Below are 21511 nucleotides of genomic sequence, written 5' to 3'. Positions count from 1 at the left end.
CCCCGAAAAATAATTACTCTAAGCCGCTTAGGATATGAAGTGTCAGCTAAGTGTAATGTAATGTAAAGGTTCTCTTTGTAGTGAATAGAAGAAATAAAGTACATGTTATCGTACTGTGCACATGTACTGTACTGTGCAATAGGGGACAGCAGAAGACTCGTAGGTTGTAGGCTGAACCTTTTTATATAGTAAAGCTCAACCTACAATAAAACCATCTTCATTTGACTTGACACGTTCCATGTCCATGGAACTGGGCATACATCCTACAAATATCTGTCATGCTGTCATGTATCGCAGCAGTGATCTGCTGCATGGTTAGGCTTGGCTGCCAAAAACACTGTAGGGGGCTTTTTTGCATTTGTGAAGTCCTTCAACACCTCTGTCCTCTGTCCCTCAGACCCACGTACCACCCACCCAACCCCCACCTGCCGTCACTGGCACGGTAGCTCATATACCACAACCTGCAGTAAAACCCTCTTTGTTTCCTTGATACGACGTCCATGAGGCTGGGCATTTATACAATTTGTGCATCTTTTTTTTATTCTGCCCCTAAACCCATTTACTTACTGTAATAAGCATGTTCATGAGGCTAGGCATGTATTCTATCTGCCATGACAGCCGACAATTGCGCAACATTTATTTCAAATGTCCTCGCACACTTGCGCTTCCGTGTCAAGCTCAACTCTCCACCTGCAATCACTGACACAGCTAACACAGTAGTCAATGTAGCTGAATCTACAACAACAACTCTATTCATTTGACTTGATATGAACTTGATAAGTGCACTCACTCATGAGGCTGGGCATGTATTCTACATATAGCATGTCTGTCATGACATCCGAATATTGTGCATTTTTTACCATCTTTGTCCTTCTAGTACACTTTGTTCCTCCCACCTGCCATTACTGGCACGGTAGACTGTACCAGCGTAGCTCATAGTCTTCACTTGACTCGACATACATTCTACACAAATCTGTCATGACAGTCAGAAATTGTGGTAGGCCTAAGTTTTTAATATATATATATATATATATATATGCCAGCGCACAGCTGCTCAAACAATGTGCGCACATCAGTGGCATATATATCATCTTGCACCTCTGTCTCTGACACCCCCCTGTCCAATCCAACCCATCTCTTCACCATCCATGGCTGGCACACTACTGTATCTAAAAATGTCAGCCTTCAATAAACACCTCTTAATCTGACTGCACATTATGCACGTCGGCCATGGAGCTGGGCATGTACTGTACGTATCATGACAGCCAAATATTGTGCACTGCCCTGCAAAGGCAAAGTGCAGTATCTGCATATTTTGTCTTCATTACACCTCCTTTATCTTGTGACCAAGCCTTACAGTCCAAATGTGTCCCGTATTAGAGATATTGTTATGTTAAACTTGCTGTAACTACAATATCCAACCTAATACCAAGGCTTTGAAGGCATATTTCTCTGTTTCAATGTTAGCATAGTTACTGCACTTTGCCTTTGTAGGGCAGTGCAGTGTGTGTGTGTATGGTTTTTTTTTTCGTGTTAATGTCCTCGTACACCTCTGTCCCTTTGCCCTCTGTCCAGCCCACCCCCCCTCCAACCCCCCCTGGCTGGCACAGTAGTCGGCAGGCAGGTGCTGGCACCCAGCATGGCTATAGCAGCCCTGTTTGAACAGCTGGGTGCGCTGGCAGTGCCGCGTCCCGGGAGATTAAGTGCTGTCTGGCAGGCAGGAAGGCAGGCAGGGCCTTTCAGCACATCAGGGGTGCATTTCTCAAAAGCGTAGTTGCTAAGTATGTGAGCTACTTTGTTGGTTGCACTGCAATTTCCCATTGGCAACTATCCAAGTTGCTAACTGCTAACTACTACGATTTCGAGAAATGCATCCCAGCCATGAAAAACAGGCCCAAGTAGTAGGCTACACAGTACTGGCACACAGTAAATGTGCAGTGTTACTGTAATTCAACACTTTGCTGATATGATTTTAACACCTTCTAGGGTGTATTGGGTCCCAGAGTGTTGTCTAGGTGTTTAGTTGACACTGTATTTTATTATTAATAATATTATTTTTATTATTGTAGATTGTAGGAGGGAGTTGAATCCTTTTTTAAAGATATGCTGTGAGAGACTGTGTGAGTAGAAATGAGTAGAAGCGAAAGAAGGGAAGATTCAGGAAATTGAAGTAAATGATAAATGTCCGCAACACTGTTAATGTGTAACGGAGGCTAACTAGCAGAGTTGGCGTGGAATGTTGGTAAACCTCCCTCCGATAGCCTCATATGTGCAGATGCCGTTGGGCCGGGAGACTAGTCTCTTGGCCCAGCGGTATCGTACTGTGTCTCCCATTGCCGGATCATTGTATCGCACATTCAATCCCCGAGAGGGGTGAACAGGTGCAAGATGACCTCCGTCACAAATGCTCCCAGTTGTTTAATGGCACGACGTTTCGGACCTTAGTCCTTCTTCAAGTGCAACCTTGAAGGTCCGAAACATCGTGCCATTAAACAACTGGGAGCATTAACAGTGTTGCGGACATTTATCATTTACTTCAGTTATTTTATTTTGTCCAGCACCTGTGCCACTGATGTGCGCACATTCTCTGCCTTCAAGGATCAGGAAATGACCTCGGATCAGAATTGGCCCGGGCCCCAGTGTAATGGTGTAGCACCATTGCCCACTGAACCACTGCGCCCAAGAAGAGTGTTCATTTCTGTAGGATTCTCTGTTGAAGAATTAAGTAGAGTAGAATAGAGTAGAGTAGAGTAGAGTAGAGTAGAGTAGAGTAGAGTAGAGTAGAGTAGAGTAGAGTAGAGTAGAGTAGAGTAGAGTAGAGTAGAGTGATCCCAGGGGGGAATTAAGGTGTCAAGTCAAGTCAAGTCAAGTAGGTTTTATTGTCAATTTCTTTACATGCACTGGTCATACAAATAATTTGAAATTACATTTCTTGCTTTCCCATACAGACATAGACTAATCTAGGTAAGGACATAGACAGTATAGACATAGACAGTACTTATACATGGACTTAAGACAGTATGGACATAGACAGTGCTCATACAGACATTTAAAGTGCAAGACTGGACAACAGAAGACTTGTAGAGGACATACATTAAGAGGTATTTGTTGTGCTTTTGTGCTTTTCCTAAAAAAAAAGTCCTTTATAGCGTTCTGACATGGTAATAGTAGCATTTTGAAGAAAAATAAATATTAAAGAGGTCTGTCAAGTACACCAGCAGCAGTGTGTGTGTGTGTGTGTGTGTGTGTGTGTGTGTGTGTATGTGTGTGTATGTGTTTAGTGCAGGTAGAAGGTGCGGTGTGCGTCCTGTGTGTTTGTGTTCTGTGTGTGTGTGTGTGTGTGTGTGTGTGTGTCAGTGTGTGTATGTTTGGGTTTAGTGCAGTGTGCAGTGTGTGTGTGTGTGTGTGTGTGTGTGTGTGTGTGTGTGTGTGTGTGTGTGTGTGTGTGTGTGTGTGTGTGTGTGTGTGTGTGTGTGTGTGTGTGTGTGTGTGTGTGTGTGTGTGTGTGTGTGTGTGTGTGTGTGTGTGTGTGTGTGTTTTTTTGAGTTTGAAAGTTAGTTATCACAAGTAGTGCAGGTGGAATGTTCAGTCGCAGATATGGTGGTGGGGGATGGGGGGGGGGGTGTCAGTGGCCTTGCTGGCTAGAGGCTGACAGTGGAGGGAGAGTGGGTTGAGTGTTCAGCATCTTGATCGCTTGGTGCATTGTGCTGCTCGCCAGCCTGGTGGTACGGGAACGGAGGCGCCTGTACCTCTTTCCAGAGGGCAGGAGGCTGAACAGTTTGTGTGCAGGGTGGCTTGTGTCTTTGATGATCATCAGTGCTTTCCGGGTGTCAAGTACCATACAGTACATACATAAATGTGACTCAGTAAGTGTTAAATGTGTGGTAATTCAACACCTAACTTGAACACTGTTCTATTGTGTTTATATGTCTTTACTCTGTACTTTGGGTGTTGGATTAACACTGCAAACACTGTGCAATGGCATGGAAAACAACCCCATGCAGGTCGCAGGCAGGCAGCTAGCTCTCAGTTATGGTGGCACATCATGAAATCGAGGCTACATCTGAAACGGTGTTCAATTTATATGTCACCATATATAGCTATTAGCGCGTGTATGTTGTAATCATAATACTTGATTGATGTCATGTTTGATATGATGTGACATCAATTTTATATCAATGTCTTGCCATGCAAGGTCACGTTGCCTGAGGCTGCTGAATTGCATAGTAGTACTCCTTACTGCCGATGGTGAATTAGCACTCATTTAAACATTGATGATAAGAGAGGCGGACAGAGAGAGCAAATGGGAGGAAGGCAAGGGAGAGAGAGAGAGAGAGAGAGAGAGAGAGAGAGAGAGAGAGAGAGAGAGAGAGAGAGAGAGAGAGAGAGAGAGAGAGAGAGAGAGAGAGACACGGGGGGTGGTTTTAGAAGAGCCAGAGAGCAAGAGCGAGGGAGAGAGCGAGGGAGAGAGAGAGGGAGAGAGAGAGGGAGAAAGTGTGTCCGGATGGAGTTATGGGAGCAAGGGAGGGCAATGCACAGTGAATACAGTGGATATACAGTATGTGTGTGATGTGAGTTAGTAATTCAGCTATACAGGCATGATGACACATCACGGTGGCCTGAGCATTGCTGTGAGTGCTCCAGTACAGACAGGGCCGGATTAACGCACAGGCTAGATATGGCTGCAGCCTAGGGGCCCCCACCTGCCAGGGGGGCCCTGATTGGTCAAAAGTGGAAAAATTGCAGAATTGTGACAAGATGTAATATTGAAAAAAAAACATCTGTCGTGTTGAGTACAGTTGGTAGACATCAGAGATTCTTTAAGTATAGAGATATGCTCCTAGCATTGAATAGAACAGTCCTCAGGTCTGCCTAGGTCTGCCTAAAGGGGGGTCCGTCCCCCCCCCCCCCCCCCACCCCCCCCCCCCCCCCCAATAATAGAACCCGGAAACAATGGGCCAATGGAACCTCCCTCTCTCTACTCTCTCTGGTAGACACGCGTAGACATGCTATCCCTAATTCCCAATTCTGAATTATGACACTCTTTGTGTAAATTTGTTGCGAAATTTGCCTCCCGGGGGGGAGCACAGCAACCTGTAGCCTAGGGGCCCCAGGCCATCTTAATCCCCTTAACCCTTGTCCCTGCCCCTGCCCCTACTCCTGCCCCTGCTCCTGCCCCTGCCCCTGCTCCTACTCCTACCCCTACTCCTACCCCTGCTCCTGCCCCTTCCCCTTCCCCTGCTCCTGCCCCTGCCCCTGCCACTCTACCAGACCCAGTTCTGCCAGTGTGCATCACAGGCAGTTATGCAGCAGCAGCAGCAATAGGCCTTTGACAGAGCCGGGTCACCATGTACAGAGCGTTACAGCACCGAGACCCAATGACCCAGCACCAGGTGCAGTCTGTACAGTAGCCATTATGAAACACAACTGTATGCAATATCAAATATTCAAAATACAAGATACAAGATGCAAGATATTTATTGTCATGTACTCATGAATTCAAGAATTCATAAGCAATGAAACATTTTTTTTGCTCTCAAACTAAGACCCAAAAAGCAGAAACTGTAGAATGGAATGTAGAAAATGTAGAAAAAGAAACAAGAGATGAAGAGTGATGGAGGAATGGTTTCTTGTCTATGGCGGTTCATGACAGTTAAGCATCCTAATGGCTTGAGGGAAGAAGCCGTCGCTTAGTCGACTGTTGTGGGCGCGCAGGCTTCTGTATCTGCAGGAAGATGGTAGTAGGGTGAATTGTGTGCAGCTGGGGTGGTGTTGGTCAGATATAATACATTTGGCCTTCCTTCACCCCTTTGCGCAGAGCCTATGTTATAACCTTACTGTCACCAAAATTGTAATGGCTATGTCCTAATGCATAGGGCTTTCAGTAATGTCATAGCAATGTTGTTGTGATGTAGTTGAGCATCTTCAGCAAATAGTGAATAGGCCCACCGTTGACCTCATCTGCACTAAGAGGCTACACACTGTTGGTTATAAAGACTATGGATGTTGGGTGGTTCAGTTTTTATTACACATTGAGCAGACTTGATTACCTGCTGGAGGGCTCTCCTTGAGCAGTGGTGTTAACATTCCAGGGGTCCATTTCTCAAAAGCGTAGTTACTAACTACATTAGCTACTTTGTTGGTTGCAATGCAATTTCCCTTTGGCAACTACCAAAGTTGCTAACTGCTAACAACTACGCTTTTGAGAAATGCACCCCAGGCTGTGAATTTAGCAATTAGAATACTTTCCATGGTACAGCAGTAGAAGTGGTATGCATATCAAACAACAAGCACAGAATACCAATATTGTTAGCCTCTGTAGGCCGTTAGAGTATTGTCATCCTGAAAAGAAAAAAACAGCAGGTTGTGTGCTTAGAGGGAAGCTTGTTTCTAATAGGTTGGGGGTGGACTACACAGCCAATAGCTGATTAGATCAATGAAGGACAAGTTAGTCTTTGCAGTATTTTTTTGTATTGCCAAACTAAAAAAAACAGCATCTCTGATGTTGGGTGGTGTGTTTAGGGGGAAGATTGGTTCTACATCAGAAGGGGAACAACACAGGGAATAATTGATTGACTTCAGTATCACCTACCAGAATTATGTGCGTGCGTGCGCGCGTACGTGCGTGCGCGCGTACGTGCGTGCGCGCGTGCGTGCGTGCGTGCGTGCGTGCGTATGTTCTTGTTCATGCGTGAGCACATGCAGAAATTGCAGTGCATTGCACTTCAGAAATCCTCATGGTGCATAAATTATAAATTGTTCATAGACCCACGTGCTGACTTTAACTCAGAGGTGCCTACTGTTCAGATTTTATCGATGACAAATTAAGCTGATAATGAAACAATGAGGAGCGTTTGAAAAAAAAAACAACCTGCCATAGCAATTACACATGTCATGACCGTGTCTCTCTTCCCCTCTCTCTCTCTCTCTCTCTCTCTCTCTCTCTCTCTCTCTCTCTCTCTCTCTCTCTCTCTCTCTCTTTCTCTCTCTCTTTCTCTCTCTCTTGCGCTCTCTCTCTCTTTCTTTCTTTCTCACCACCCCATCTCCCATTCAGCATCCAATCATTCTCTCTTTTGTTTGTCTGTCATAGGTAAGTGTTTTTCGATGTTTGGCTGTTTTTGACAGGAGCTCAGTGGGGATTGAGGATAAAAGCCTCTGATCACAGTCAGGTCTAATTAGGCCCTCACTTGATATGTAGATGCCCTCCAGTGATCACACTGGCTGTTCACCTGTCTACCGTACCATACCGTGCAGTGCTCGCTCTAGTCTTCCCCACTCTCTGCTTCTTTTCATAAAAGCCCTCTTCATTCATTTTCATATTACCTCAGTTTACCTCATTTGCATGGCTGGAGTCCAGATAATGTCATTAAAATCAAAAAAAGTGTATGTTTTTTGTACGGAAATGTTCAGAGCTTAATGTATGCCCTCTGCAGTATATAGCAATTATAGCTTTAGCCGTTTGTCTCCTCAGCAGGTTTATGTACCTCTATGTAAATGCTTAGAAGGTGCTTCCTATATAACATCAGTAAATTTGATGTAATGTGCTAACATCAAAGAGATTAAACAAACGCTAAGCCGCCTAGGGGTTTGCCAGTGTTGCCAGATTGGGCGGTTTCCCGCCCAATTGGGCTACTTAGGATTGCTGTCTGTGGGGAAAAAATGGATTTTGGAGAAAAATTGCCCAATTTTTGGCCATAGAAATCAATTGAATTGGGCGGGATTTAATGCTTACAGGCGAGTTTTGAGATTTTTTTGGGCCGGAAATCTTGCCTCATCTGGCAGAGCTGGTTTGCACGGCAAATAGCTACATCGCTTGCTACAGCACAGTACAAGACACTCAATACCATGCACTCTCAGAAATAAAGATACAGAACTCATCGCTGTGGCAGTGCCCCCAAGGGGAGTACCATTGTGTTGCTTGAATGGTACCTCAAAAAAGAGGTGACAGATGCACATTGGTCGACATTGCAAAAAACTGAATGCACCTCTTTTTTGGGGTACCAATGAAGCGACACAATGGTACTCTCCCCTTGCAGGTACTGCCACAGCGCACGATCTGATATCGCCAAGTAATTAACACTCCTGGACCGATGTGAAAGATGTTTGCCCAGGACCGATGTTATAGCCAACCAATCAGGAGTCATTTGAGGTTGTGATGTCAGTAACAGGGCGACTTGCATTTCCAAATATGCCATCCCGCCTAAACTTGCATTTCATCCCGCCTAAACTTGAATTTCCAAAATAGCAACGTGTGCTGTCGTGCCGTTCCAGCAGTCTGCTTAGTTTGTGCATCACAACCGGGTGCCCCCCAATAGACCCCGGGTGCCGCCTGCAAGGACCTGCCACGCTATCATTCCAAAGAGGTAAGACTATTACAATATTGCGCATTGCTGTTGTACTCTAGACATTTGCTTGCATTTAAGACATTTGTAAGAGAACATTTGTCTTCATAAGCTTTATACAGCTTGGCTGTTATCAAAGCTTTATGAGGTTGCTATTTTGCTAACTACCAACGTGCCCCCAAGAGCTAGCTTTACAAGGCATTCAATCTAGCTGGGATAGTAATCAAGAAGTGTGTTATATCGATTTAACTCCGTTTTGACCAAATACGTAGTTGCCTTTGGTGGGTAGAGTGGAGAAGTAGCAGACTGATGGCTGCCTTTTAGAGTAGTGCAAGGGCGCCTGGAGCCGAACGCCGTACGCACTGTGCGTACCTTCACCAGTGGAGGACGTTTTTTTTTTTTTTTTTTTTTAATAAATATTACGCCTATTGTGTCTTCTATGAATGTTGTGACAATGCAACATATTATATGAGAAGAAGCAGCATGAAGCAAATTAAAGAGCAGAGACTATGGTTGGGCACCATTCATTTACAAAGGCAGATAGCCTGCTTTTTGCTTCTGTGCGTAAAACTCGCGCGCTCCTGAAAAAAAGATACAGTAACAAGTTCTAGTTCCATCAGCGGAATTCTAACTTGAGCGGCTACCTCCAGTCAGACATAGCCCACAAATTTAAGTCTAGTAGTTCTAGTTAGCAAAGACAGCTCTCCATTTCCCACTTGGAATAACACATAGCCTATGTCGTGGCGTCGCTGATGGCAGAAAAATCAAATAACCGAAGTTAATGTCTTGAAAGTGACAAGTTTCAATCGTAGCCAAAATCCAGTTGTCATGTGGGCTAGGAAGGCATTGGATGATAGCAGTACAGGTAGGCTAAGCTGTTTCATTCATCACTGAGCCCGCCGTGGCAAATATTATAGGGTACTTTGCTTCTGGTGTCATATTTAAAGTATTTTGGTTACCTTTCTGTGTATTGTGGCTTTCTAGAGACGGTTTTATGAGAGGTACGGAACTTTGCTTTGTAGCCTACTAGCTTCGGACGGCAGCACTGACAGCTGGTTAGCTATGTGTGCTATGCAAATACATTATGTTCGGGAAAGCATTATTTCTAAAGCAATTCTGCATGTTTTGATGACATGCAGTTTGGGTGTATTCTAATGCTAATGCTTATTGCGCACGTTTTCCTGTTGCTGACATGAACAGCATTCTGCGATTTGTGTGCGAGTGCGTCGGTGGTTCTCTTGTGCTCTGTCTCTATTTCTATTGCGCATTTGTTATCAGCCTGGACTAACATTCAGTGCACTCCCCGGTGGGTTAACAGGCTGATGTAGTCGCTTTCTGCCTTTTCTTGCACAACGTGCCCGGGCTTTTTATGGTCCCAGCTCAGCCATTGTGACGTGAACTTCATTCATCATGCTGCAGCAGACACCTCTGCGCCAACTTTCTACCCGAGTCGAAAAGTATAACGCTTGAAAAGTTGTATCTAATGATATGGCGTCTGCCATAGCCTACTTGTTTCATCCCCATGCACGAGAGAGAACACAAGTGCATGCAGGCCTTCGTAGTAGCATAGTCGGGGAAGTCGCTGCAGTTCAATGTCGCAGTTTAAAAAATAAATAAAAATAGTAATAGTAAGCGTATGCATGGCTGCACCCAAAGAAGTGAAACGCCAATATAGCCAAAAAGGTTTTCAAAACCGTAGGCTATAGGCCAACACCTTGTCAACGTCAACAAGTTACCTTGTTTCCTAGCCTAAAGCAATAAGAAAAATTGACAACTGATAAAGAAAACCACCCCAGACATACTGACTATACTCCAATCCTATGTTTTTTTTCTCCTCCGGTGTCATCGTCCGCTGTCATTTCTCCGGTGGGTTTTTTTTTTTGGGGGGGGGGGGGTGTTGGTCAAGTCTGCAGGCGCCCCTGGAGTAGTGTAGCCTGATTGAGCAATTAAAGGTTATTCATCAACAGCTAATACTACCAGTTTAGCCATCTCAATTATGACAGAAAATCTGATGAGCGCAGCCTAGTGCAGACGTGCTACTTCCACACCTTATTTGTGCTATCAAAGTTTAAATAGAGGGGCAGAAGCTTAGTTCATCGCTTTTGTCCTGGACCATGTTTCATCATCAGTCTCACTTACCACTACTTGTTAATCCAAGGCCGATACAACCTTAATTTCCCTCTAAGATCGTTAAAGTTATACTCTACAGAACATTCATCCTGGACTGTTGTTAAAGGTCCACTGTGTGAAATTTTTAGTTGTTTATTTCCAGAATTCATGCCACCCATTCACTGATGTTACCTTTTTCATGAATACTTACCACCACCATCAAATTCTAAGTATTCATTATGACTGGGAAAATGGCACTTTTCATACATGAAAAAGGGGATCTTCTCCATGGTCCGACATTTTGAAATACCAGAAATAGCCATTTTTAGCTGCAAAAATGACTATACTTTGGCCATACTAGAAAATATTAGCCTACCTCATTACTTAGTAAACTTTCATGAAAAGATCACATTTGGCAATAGGTAATCCAGTTTCAATGAACAGCATAGTTGCAGTACCTGTTTTGACCACACAGTGGTCAAAAAATGCACAATACTTATCTGTTGTCCAGGACTGATACAGCATCACATTCATCCTGGACTGCTGTTACTTATCTTTAGTCCAGGACTGATACAGTGCCACATTCATCCTGGACTGCTGTTACTTATCTTTAGTCCAGGACTGATACAGTGCCACATTCATCCTGGACTGCTGTTACTTATCTTTAGCCCAGGACTGATACAGCATCACATTCATCCTGGACTGTTGTTACTTATCTTCAGTCCAGGACTGATACAGCATCACATTCATCCTGGACTGCTGTTACTTATCTTTAGTCCAGGACTGATACAGCATCACATTCATCCTGGAGTGTTGTTACCCATCTTCAGTCCTGGACTGATACAGTGCCACATTCATCCTGGACTGCTGTTACTTATCTTTAGTCCAGGACTGATACAGCATCACATTCATCCTGGAGTGTTGTTACCCATCTTCAGTCCTGGACTGATACAGTGCCACATTCATCCTGGACTGCTGTTACTTATCTTTAGTCCTGGACTGATACAGTGCCACATTCATCCTGGAGTGTTGTTGCTTATCTTTAGTCCTGGACTGATACAGCATCACATTCATCCTGGACTAGTGCTGCATATCTGTTAAGCTGCATAGCTATTTTGCTAGCAACTACCAACGTGCCCAAGAGTTAGCTTTACAGGGCATTCCAATCTAGCTAGGATAGTAATCAAGAAGTTTGTTATATCAATTTTAACTCCGTTTTGACCAAATACGTAGTTGCCTTTGGTGGGTAGAGTGGAGAAGTAGCAGACTGATGGCTGCCTTTTAGAGTAGTGTAGCCTGATAGCGCAATTAAAGCTTATTCATCAGCAGCTAATACTACCAGTTTAGCCATCTCAATTATGACAGAAAATCTGATGAGCGCAGCCTAGTGCAGACGTGCTACTTCCACACCTTTGTGCTATCAAAGTTTAAATAGAGGGGCAGAAGCTTAGTTCATCGCTTTTGTCCTGGACCATGTTTCATCATCAGTCTCACTTACCACTACTTGTTAATCCAAGGCCGATACAACATTCCTTAATTTCCCTCTAAGATCGTTAAAGTTATACTCTACAGAACATTCATCCTGGACTGTTGTTAAAGGTCCACTGTGTGACATTTTTAGTTGTTTATTTCCAGAATTCATGCCACCCATTCACTGATGTTACCTTTTTCATGAATACTTACCACCACCATCAAATTCTATTCTCACCATCTATTCATTATGACTGGGAAAATGGCACTTTTCATATATGAAAAAGGGGATCTTCTCCATGGTCCGACATTTTGAAATACCAGAAATAGCCATTTTTAGCTGCAAAAATGACTATACTTGGGCCATTTTAGCCTACCTCATTACTTAGTAAACTTTCATGAAAAGATCAAATTTGGCAATAGGTAATCCAGTTTCAATGAACAGCATAGTTGCAGTACCTGTTTTGACCACACAGTGGTCAAAAAATGCACAATACTTATCTGTTGTCCAGGACTGATACAGCATCACATTCATCCTGGACTGCTGTTACTTATCTTTAGCCCAGGACTGATACAGTGCCACATTCATCCTGGACTGCTGTTACTTATCTTTAGCCCAGGACTGATACAGCATCACATTCATCCTGGACTGCTGTTACTTATCTTTAGTCCAGGACTGATACAGCATCACATTCTTCCTGGACTGCTGTTACTTATCTTTAGTCCAGGACTGATACAGCATCACATTCATCCTGGACTGCTGTTACTTATCTTTAGTCCAGGACTGATACAGCATCACATTCTTCCTGGAGTGTTGTTGCTTATCTTTAGTCCAGGACTGATACAGTGCCACATTCATCCTGGACTGCTGTTACTTATCTTTAGTCCAGGACTGATACAGCATCACATTCATCCTGGAGTGTTGTTACCCATCTTCAGTCCTGGACTGATACAGTGCCACATTCATCCTGGACTGCTGTTACTTATCTTTAGTCCTGGACTGATACAGTGCCACATTCATCCTGGAATGTTGTTGCTTATCTTTAGTCCAGGACTGATACAGTGCCACATTCATCCTGGACTGCTGTTACTTATCTTTAGTCCAGGACTGATACAGCATCACATTCATCCTGGAGTGTTGTTACCCATCTTCAGTCCTGGACTGATACAGTGCCACATTCATCCTGGACTGTTGTTACTTATCTTTAGTCCAGGACTGATACAGCATCACATTCATCCTGGACTGTTGTTACTTATCTTTAGTCCTGGACTGATACAGTGCCACATTCATCCTGGACTGCTGTTAAGTTACCCATCTTTAGTCCTGGACTGATACAGCATCACATTCATCCTGGACTAGTGCTGCATATCTGTTAAGCTGCATAGCTATTTTGCTAGCAACTACCAACGTGCCCAAGAGTTAGCTTTACAGGGCATTCCAATCTAGCTAGGATAGTAATCAAGAAGTTTGTTATATCAATTTTAACTCCGTTTTGACCAAATACGTAGTTGCCTTTGGTGGGTAGAGTGGAGTAGCAGACTGATGGCTGCCTTTTAGAGTAGTGTAGCCTGATAGCGCAATTAAAGCTTATTCATCAGCAGCTAATACTACCAGTTTAGCCATCTCAATTATGACAGAAAATCTGATTAGAGCAGCCTAGTGCAGATGTGCTACTTCCACACCTTATTTGTGCTATCAAAGTTTAAATAGAGGGGCAGAAGCTTAGTTCATCGCTTTTGTCCTGGACCATGTTTCATCATCAGTCTCACTTACCACTACTTGTTAATCCAAGGCCGATACAACATTCCTTAATTTCCCTCTAAGATCGTTAAAGTTATACTCTACAGAACATTCATCCTGGACTGTTGTTAAAGGTCCACTGTAGGGCTGCACAATTAATCGAAAAATAATCAAAATCGTGATAATATAGTGAAATCGAACTCATTATTTTAATCGTGATTTAATCGTGGCAATAGTGACCTACTTTTGAGAGCGTCCTTGAAGCCAGAACATACTGACAGGCTGGCGTTTCTGGCCAGAATCTGTCTGTTTCATGCTATTGCCTTTAACTTACATAATTATTACAATTCATTTTATTTTGCTCATCCCGTATGTAATTCATTCTTGGTTACATTTCATCTTGTTATAATTTTCAAAAAAATCTGCAAAAATCAATAATCGTGAATATGATTTTGACCAAAATAATCGTGATTATGATTTTTTTCCATAATCGTGCAGCCCTAGTCCACTGTGTGAAATTTTTAGTTGTTTATTTCCAGAATTCATGCTGCCCATTCACAAATGTTACCTTTGTCATGAACACTTACCATCACCATCAAATTCTAAGTATTCATTATGACTGGGAAAATGGCACTTTTCATATATGGAGGGAAGGGGGATATTCTCCATGGTCCGACATTTTGAAATACCAGAAATAGCCATTTTTAGCTGCAAAAATGACTATACTTTGGCCATTTTAGCCTACCTCATTACTTAGTAAACTTTCATGAAAAGATCAAATTTGGCAATAGGTAATCCAGTTCCAATGAACAGCATAGTTGCAGTACCTGTTTTGACCACACAGTGGTCAAAAAATGCACAATACTTAAATGTTGACCAGGACTGATACAACATCACATTCATCCTGGACTGCTGTTACTTATCTTTAGCCCAGGACTGATACAGCATCACATTCATCCTGGACTATAGCTTTTTGCTAGCAGCTACCAACGTGTCCAACAGTTAGCTTTACAGGGCATTCAATGTCAACACTGATCTACTGTAGGTTTAGTCCTACCACCTCACATTCTTGAGTAAAACAATGTTGCTAATCATTACTTCATGATTGATGTATCTTCATGAGGGATGCGTGTCAATTTCATTTAAAGTGATGCTGTCCCATTTTTGGAAATAAGATCATATTACACCTTTCCTTGAGTTGAAGAATTGAGTGTCGCCTTTCTCCTGTACTGTCAATAGTTCACAGAGTATGGCAGAGCACATTTTACCTCCATCCTGCTGGCGGCTAACATGTCACATAGGATTGAATGTTTGGTAGCTTGGAGGACAGAATTGCACTGCCATACACAGAGAACGGCTGGTGTACAAGAGAAAGGCAAAACTCTAGCACTTAATTGAAGGAGAGGTGTAATATCAGTTTACTTCCAAAAATGGTACAGTATCACTTTAATAAGGTTAAAAATGCTTTGGATTTTTACTCTAACTGAAATATAGGCTCTGGTGTTAATAACGGTTTTCTTTTTTTCTTTCAGAGATGGAAGATGTTATTAAGCACGCTGTCTTAGAAGAAGAGAAAAGAAAATGCGGATCAAAGAAGGCCAAAGTTGACGTTTTCGTTCTACCCAGACAGGAGGACGAGAAAACTTTCGTGTTAAAAAAACTGAAAAGCTTTGATGGACAATTTACCACATTCAACTGTACGTCACAAAAAGACCAACAGAATGGTTATTTGAAATATAACTGTGTCCGATTTCGCAGTCCAAGGGGTAAAAGTTACAGATCTGTCGGTTGTAAGGCCTACGTGTCATTTAAAATCATTCATGATTGGCAAGGATATACCGTCATTGTCCAGCGTGTTTTTGACCGGCATAATAATCACACCACGGCTAATGCTAATGATGGCCACTCGCACTGTATGGACTCGGAACTAAAGACAAAGATAGAAGAGCTTCTTGCCCTTGGAACAAAACCTGACATCATTCTGACTGAGAGTCATAAGTGGGCACGTAGTCGAGGACACAGTAACATCCATGATAGGACCTACTTTGCCACACCACGAGACATAGACAACATCAGAACAACAGTGATGAGGAGAAAAACGATTTCACTCCAATGACAGTCAAAGTGTGGCAGGTTTACTAAGTGGGCCACTGCGGGAGCATGTGTTGTTTTACCAGCCATACACCTCAAGTCAAGAGCTGATCATTTTGCTTCAAACGCCGATAATGAAGTCAAACCTTGAACTATACGGCAAACACCTAGTCTTTGTGGACACTACGCACTGTGTCAACCAGTACGAATTCCCCCTTCTCACTCTCCTAGTAAGAGATGGACATGGAAGAGGAGTTCCTGTGGCATATGCTATTGTAAGCAACGAACGGCAGAGCACTTTGGAAAAAGCTCTTGAGAAATTGAGAGAGCAGTTCCTGTCTCCTCCAAGGTGAAATGTGTTTTTGTACACTTATCTTAGCAAATTTCTATTTCTAAAACAATTTTTTTATTGTGTAAAGCCCCTTTCACAATAGGCTCACGATCTGACGCAACGAAACATTAGCACGACCTACACATTTTCTAGGGATAGGGTTAGGGTGTGGGGCATCGCACAATGCACGAGACCAGTCATATGAGGCTAAAATACTGTTTGTATTGTAAAGTGGTCGTGAGCCAAGTGTGAAAGGGGCTTTAAGTGAGGACTGTTGTGTCTACATACTGTACTGTGGACTACTCTTTGCCTATCCCAACAATATGTAGCTGTTTTTAATTTGTTCACCAAGTCTAGACTTCATTGCCTCTTCCTCCTCTCCAAAAATGCATCTAGAATACCTTTGAATGTCAGACCATTATGGCATTACGCATTTTTGGCATGGTGGGGCGATGTTTCCAATATTGCTGGCATGAGTCTGTAAAGGGACACTGTGTGGGATTTTTAGTTGTTTATTTCCAGAATTCATGCTCCCCCTTCACTAATGTTACCTTTTTCACGAATACTTACCACCAGCCTCAAATTCAAGTATTCATTATGACTTGAAAAAATGCACCTTTCATACATGAAAAGGGGGATATTCTCCATGGTAAGCCAGTTTGAATTTCCAGAAATAGCCATTTTTAGCAGCAAAAATGACTGTACTTGTCTTGGACCATACTAGAAAATATTTGTTTAATACTTAAACAATAGGCAGCCCAATTTCAATAAGCAGCATAGTTGCACTAACCTGACTGGCGCCATCTGGTGGTTGCTGAGGTAGCCGCAACGCCCTCTAGCGTGTAGTTTAGCGAAATGCAGCCAGATGATGCCAATCAGGTTATAGTTGCACTACCTTTTTGACCATTTCCTGCACAGTGTCCCTTTAAGAGTGTAACATATAAAGAGTTGTTGAAGCGGTCAGTGAAATTGTCAGTTACTGTAGGGAGTGAGAGCTTGGAAGTGGAAGAATGAGGGAGGTAAGAGCTGAATTATGAAGTGTGTGTGTGTTTTGAGGAGTGAATGTGGGCAGTACCTGTGGGCTAACTATTGCAAGAGTGATGACAACTATTTTTTTTTTTTATTTTTTTTAGGGCATTCATGGTTGACAAAGATTATGCGGAAATCAACGCTTTATCGAGCATTTTCCCAGAGTCTGCTATCCTTCTGTGCTGGTATCATGTTTTGCAGGTAAATGCATTTGTTCACTGTAATGTAGACTATTTTATAGTTGCATTATTTTACACTGTGGGATTCAATGTGTGTTTTTTAGGCTAACGGTTTTCCCTTATTCACAGGCTGTTCAAAGATGGTTATCCAAAGCTGAGTCCGGAGTGCATGGGCCCTCCGATTTAAAGACCAGGGAGGACATCATGTCTTTCTTTTACAAACTGAAGGCTTGTAAAACTGTGAGTTTGTCAAACATATACGCTTCTGCCTGCACCACTGATTCAAGGCTGCAAATCCTTTGTCCACCTTTCCATGTCAAAATGTTGGAATTACAAGGCAGAGGCATATGAGCATAGGAAAGTCCAAATTCACACTCCAATTGCCGGTAACTGTACAACCTTTTTGAAAGTATAGTGTTACTCACTTGGGGCATTTTCACACCTGGTCCCTTTCAGCCATTTAAGAAAACTCAGTCCTGTGACTCAGCATTTTTGCTCACATTTGAATACTTGAACGTGTACACAGGCCCCTTGAGTCCTTTTGCTGTCGGTTCACTTTTTGGTCCACTTGAAAAGGACTGAGTTCGGTTCACTTAAAGAGGACTAGGTGTGAAAATACCCTCTGTCTCTTTGTGAATAGTTTTGCAATCCATTTCCGGTCCATTTCACAAACTTAAAGGGACAGTTTGGTCAATTTCAACATGCAGTTGTAATGCTCACACTACCCTGGACTTGTCAGTGCCTGAGATTTTTTTTTTCTTCTTCTTCAGCCGTTTCCGAGATCCTGGTCATTGTAATGGGGGCAGCTCTTTGTTTACATTTAAAAAAAACATTTTTATTTATTCCCAAAAACATCTAAAAGGTTATAAAACATCAGCAGACAACTAGCAAACAGCAGTACCTTTTGGGAAAATATTTGGATTTGGCCTATGTTTCATTTTTTAAAAATGTAAACAAACGCTGCCCCCATTAGAATTGCTCATATCTCGGAAAGGGCTGAGCCGAAAAATGTGGCATCACCAGGTACTGACAAGTCAAGGGTAGCGTGAGCAATACAACTGCATGTTGAAATTGACAAAACTGTCCCTTTAACAAGTACATACCTTGACTCCAGTTCTAACAATAGAAACAACACATAAGAAGCGGATTCCTCCTAGTGTTTTCAAATATTCAACATCAGGAAAAATTAGGCCATACTTAATCCAGTACATACCCCTCATATGACAGCGCGAAACAGAATTATATTTTTTGAATACTCTGCAAGGACTCACATGATCTTGTCTGCTGCATAGCATTTCTGAATACAAACAGAATATTGCATAGCATTGCTGCATACCATTAAGGGCAATGGTTTTGTCTGTTACTAATATTTTGCAGGAGGCAGAGTATGAGGCTAGTGCGAAGAAGTTCATTGACACATTTGTCCAGCACCCAGCTGTGTGCAATTACTTCCGGAAACACTGGGAGGATTTGGGCCATATGTGGTCCGATTATGGCCGTTGCTTTGAACACCTGAACACCGACACTAACAATGTCATTGAAAGGTTTACTACAATTAATGTTTTTTTTTACAATTAATAATTTAATAAGTACTCTTGTCTTATTACTCGCACCCGTACCATCAATTGAATTTGTATTTAAATGTTTTCAATTAATTGCAGCAACAAGTGTTGTGTCTCAGATTTTTTCACAGACTGAAGTACCAGTTCCTTGGAGGTACAAGGAATCGTCGCGTGGACGACCTTATCCATGTCCTTCTAGGAAAAGCCGAAGACTACTTCGGCATTATGAGGGAGCTGCAGGGTGCTGGACGCATCAAGAACACATTCAGTCACTCCCCCTCTCTCGAAGCTCCTCTTACCATTTCCTCAGACCACACAGAAACCTCAGACCGCACAGAAAGTGATACTCAGGTGTCTACTGTTGACAAGTTACGAAACATTGAGGAAATAATCAATAGCTGGGTAGAAATTCCTGCATCAATCAAAGACATGATTGACAGCTTACATAACCATGTTTTGAGAGCTGACCTTGTCCATGGAAGTAAGTGTCCCTACCCCACCAATGCTCAGGACAAGACCAAAAAAATTAAAGCATTATTTCCAAGCCGAAAAAGAAAGGTGGATGCAGTTGATTACCCTGTTAGAAAAGGTTCCAGAGGCTCAAAAAGAGCTAGAAAATGCAAGGGCCGCTAGGACCACATTACTTGGACAGCATCATGGTTACCTGGTGTACTGTATAATATATATTGCATTATGTCTGTTTTGAGGTTCTCTAACATGTATGATGTTCATGCTAAAGACATTAAAGGGAAAGTGAAATCTTAAATGAGTACGCTATATCAATTTTATTTTTTTAATTTTTTTTATCAATCTTAAATGACCTCAGTAGGCCTAAATTAAGTGGATGCAAAATAAATTGTTCCAAATCAGTCCTAATTCCACTTAATGATGCTGCGAAAACACGTACACACCACTCTACGTATGTGTTGTTTCAAACTTCACATATTTGACCATAATGATATCTTGTCACTTGAACAACTTGTAAAACAGAACTATACACTGATATTCAATAGGCCTATGACTTACAGAGATGGGCATCACTAAATCTGACAATACAAGGACCAATTGTAAAAATGTAAAACTGTAAAAATGAACATTTCTTTCTTGGTTTGGTATTCTATTTGTGTTCTATTACAATGTCCATGGCCTGTACTAGGGCAGCGAGGACATGTTGGACAGCCTGGGGCCCGAATGTATGAGTCTCCAGGCTGAATGCAGAGTTTTCGTCGAACGCACTTCGTGAACTGACAATAATCTTCTGGAGGGTCTGTCTACAGGGAAAACATTTTTTTTAAAAAGAAGAAAAGACAGGGTGAAAAGCAAGAATAAGAGCTTAAGGAAAATTGCATGGAACTTAACAATGCTATCTTTCTTCTAATTACAGATTTCTTCTACTGTCTGCACATTAATGAAATGATCACACAATTACACAAACTCCTCAGTAAAGGAGCAAAACAGACTAGATGTGATCAAAATTAACTACATTACCGTAAACAACGTTAAGCTCACTTTCTGCTGAATTCTTCACAAAATGATTAGCTGAAGATCACATATTTTAGACTAGTGATGTCCCGATCCCATAACATGTTCGGAAATTGGCACATTGAAATATTGTAATGTTGAAATATTATTAAAGTATCGGTTCGGGACTCTGTATCTGCAGATACTCAAATTCTAACGATTTGAACTCGATGCCAAAACAAGTGATAGGGACAACCCTAATTTAGACAAAAAAATATGCAAATGACATGGTATTCAGTTTACAATTTACAGGCACTAATGGCTATCCTCCCAAAACACTGCATGTCCAAATGGACCAGCTAAATTGGAAATATTTAGGGCCCAGCTCATTAAATATGCACTTGGACAACCAAAACATAACCCCCATCTATGAAATATTTATCTAATAGACCAAACTTGGCAAATATATTCGTCCCTGCTTCTGTGTACCAAAGAATCTGAATGTCAGTCGTAGCCCTACTTGTAGAGAATGCAAATGTTCGAACACATTTTTCTCAAGACGTGTTTTTATGATTTTGCTTACACACACTGAAGCAGGGTAATATCTTCCTGGTTATATATATATAAAAAAAATTAGACGGGGTATTCACAACTGGAATTCGAGCAAAGTGTCTGCAAACATGCCATCATTGTTATTTTTGGGGACTATTAATGGCATTTCTTGAATTCTGGGAACACAAAAGCAGATAACCACAAACCCTTGAATGAAATGTATTATTTTGACTATCAACAAAATGAACCCGGGTGTTTCAGTCTGGCACCATCTAATGTGGCTGCAGTAGCTTTTGACATTTAGCCTAACGTACATATGGGCATATTTAATGAGATACGGCCTCATTTGCATAAAACTGAACAACAATCCAGAAAACATCCAATACAAAAAAATCTTAGATACCCTTTAACAAGATGGAGAAGTTTCATAGTCCTATATATTCCTTTAAAAATTTGGCCTATCTGAGGGTGCCCTCTCGTCTTACATGCTCGCCTTGCTTGTTTCCTTCTCCTTCACATATTTCTATACTCTACGGTGCATCGTATTAAGCACTTACACTGGTGAATATATCAGGACTGTGTGTGAGCTCACAACAGAAAAATAAGGTTGAATAAATCACTTAAATGACACTTCCTATTTTCGG

The 21511-nt window shown here is 42.1% G+C and overlaps 2 protein-coding genes across 2 annotated transcripts in view; both read left to right on the top strand.

The window, feature by feature from the left end:
- Window positions 1–21511, top strand: part of il1rapl1b (interleukin 1 receptor accessory protein-like 1b) — a 595103-nt gene that overhangs the window by 311824 nt on the left and 261768 nt on the right. The window lies entirely within an intron of this gene.
- Window positions 15680–19530, top strand: LOC134460150 (uncharacterized). Its single transcript, XM_063212609.1, has 5 exons — window positions 15680–16102; window positions 17218–17314; window positions 17422–17532; window positions 18670–18836; window positions 18974–19530. Exons 1-5 carry the CDS (start codon window positions 15888–15890, stop codon window positions 19485–19487), a joined length of 1104 nt encoding a protein of 367 aa, XP_063068679.1. The 5' UTR covers window positions 15680–15887; the 3' UTR covers window positions 19488–19530.

The sequence above is a fragment of the Engraulis encrasicolus genome, chromosome 12 (assembly GCF_034702125.1).
Source record: "Engraulis encrasicolus isolate BLACKSEA-1 chromosome 12, IST_EnEncr_1.0, whole genome shotgun sequence".
In the NCBI taxonomy this organism is placed as follows: Eukaryota; Metazoa; Chordata; class Actinopteri; order Clupeiformes; family Engraulidae; genus Engraulis; species Engraulis encrasicolus.
The sequence above is the reverse complement of the archived record's forward strand: the minus strand, read 5'-3'. Positions and strand labels throughout refer to the sequence as shown.

Excerpts from the sequence above, each read along its gene's own strand:
- LOC134460150 (XM_063212609.1), top strand. The coding sequence starts at position 15,888 with ATGAAGTCAAACCTTGAACTATACGGCAAACACCTAGTCTTTGTGGAC. Across the intron at positions 16,103-17,217 it reads CAGTTCCTGTCTCCTCCAAG|GGCATTCATGGTTGACAAAG; the intron begins GTGAAATGTGTT and ends TATTTTTTTTAG. Across the intron at positions 17,315-17,421 it reads GCTGGTATCATGTTTTGCAG|GCTGTTCAAAGATGGTTATC; the intron begins GTAAATGCATTT and ends CCTTATTCACAG.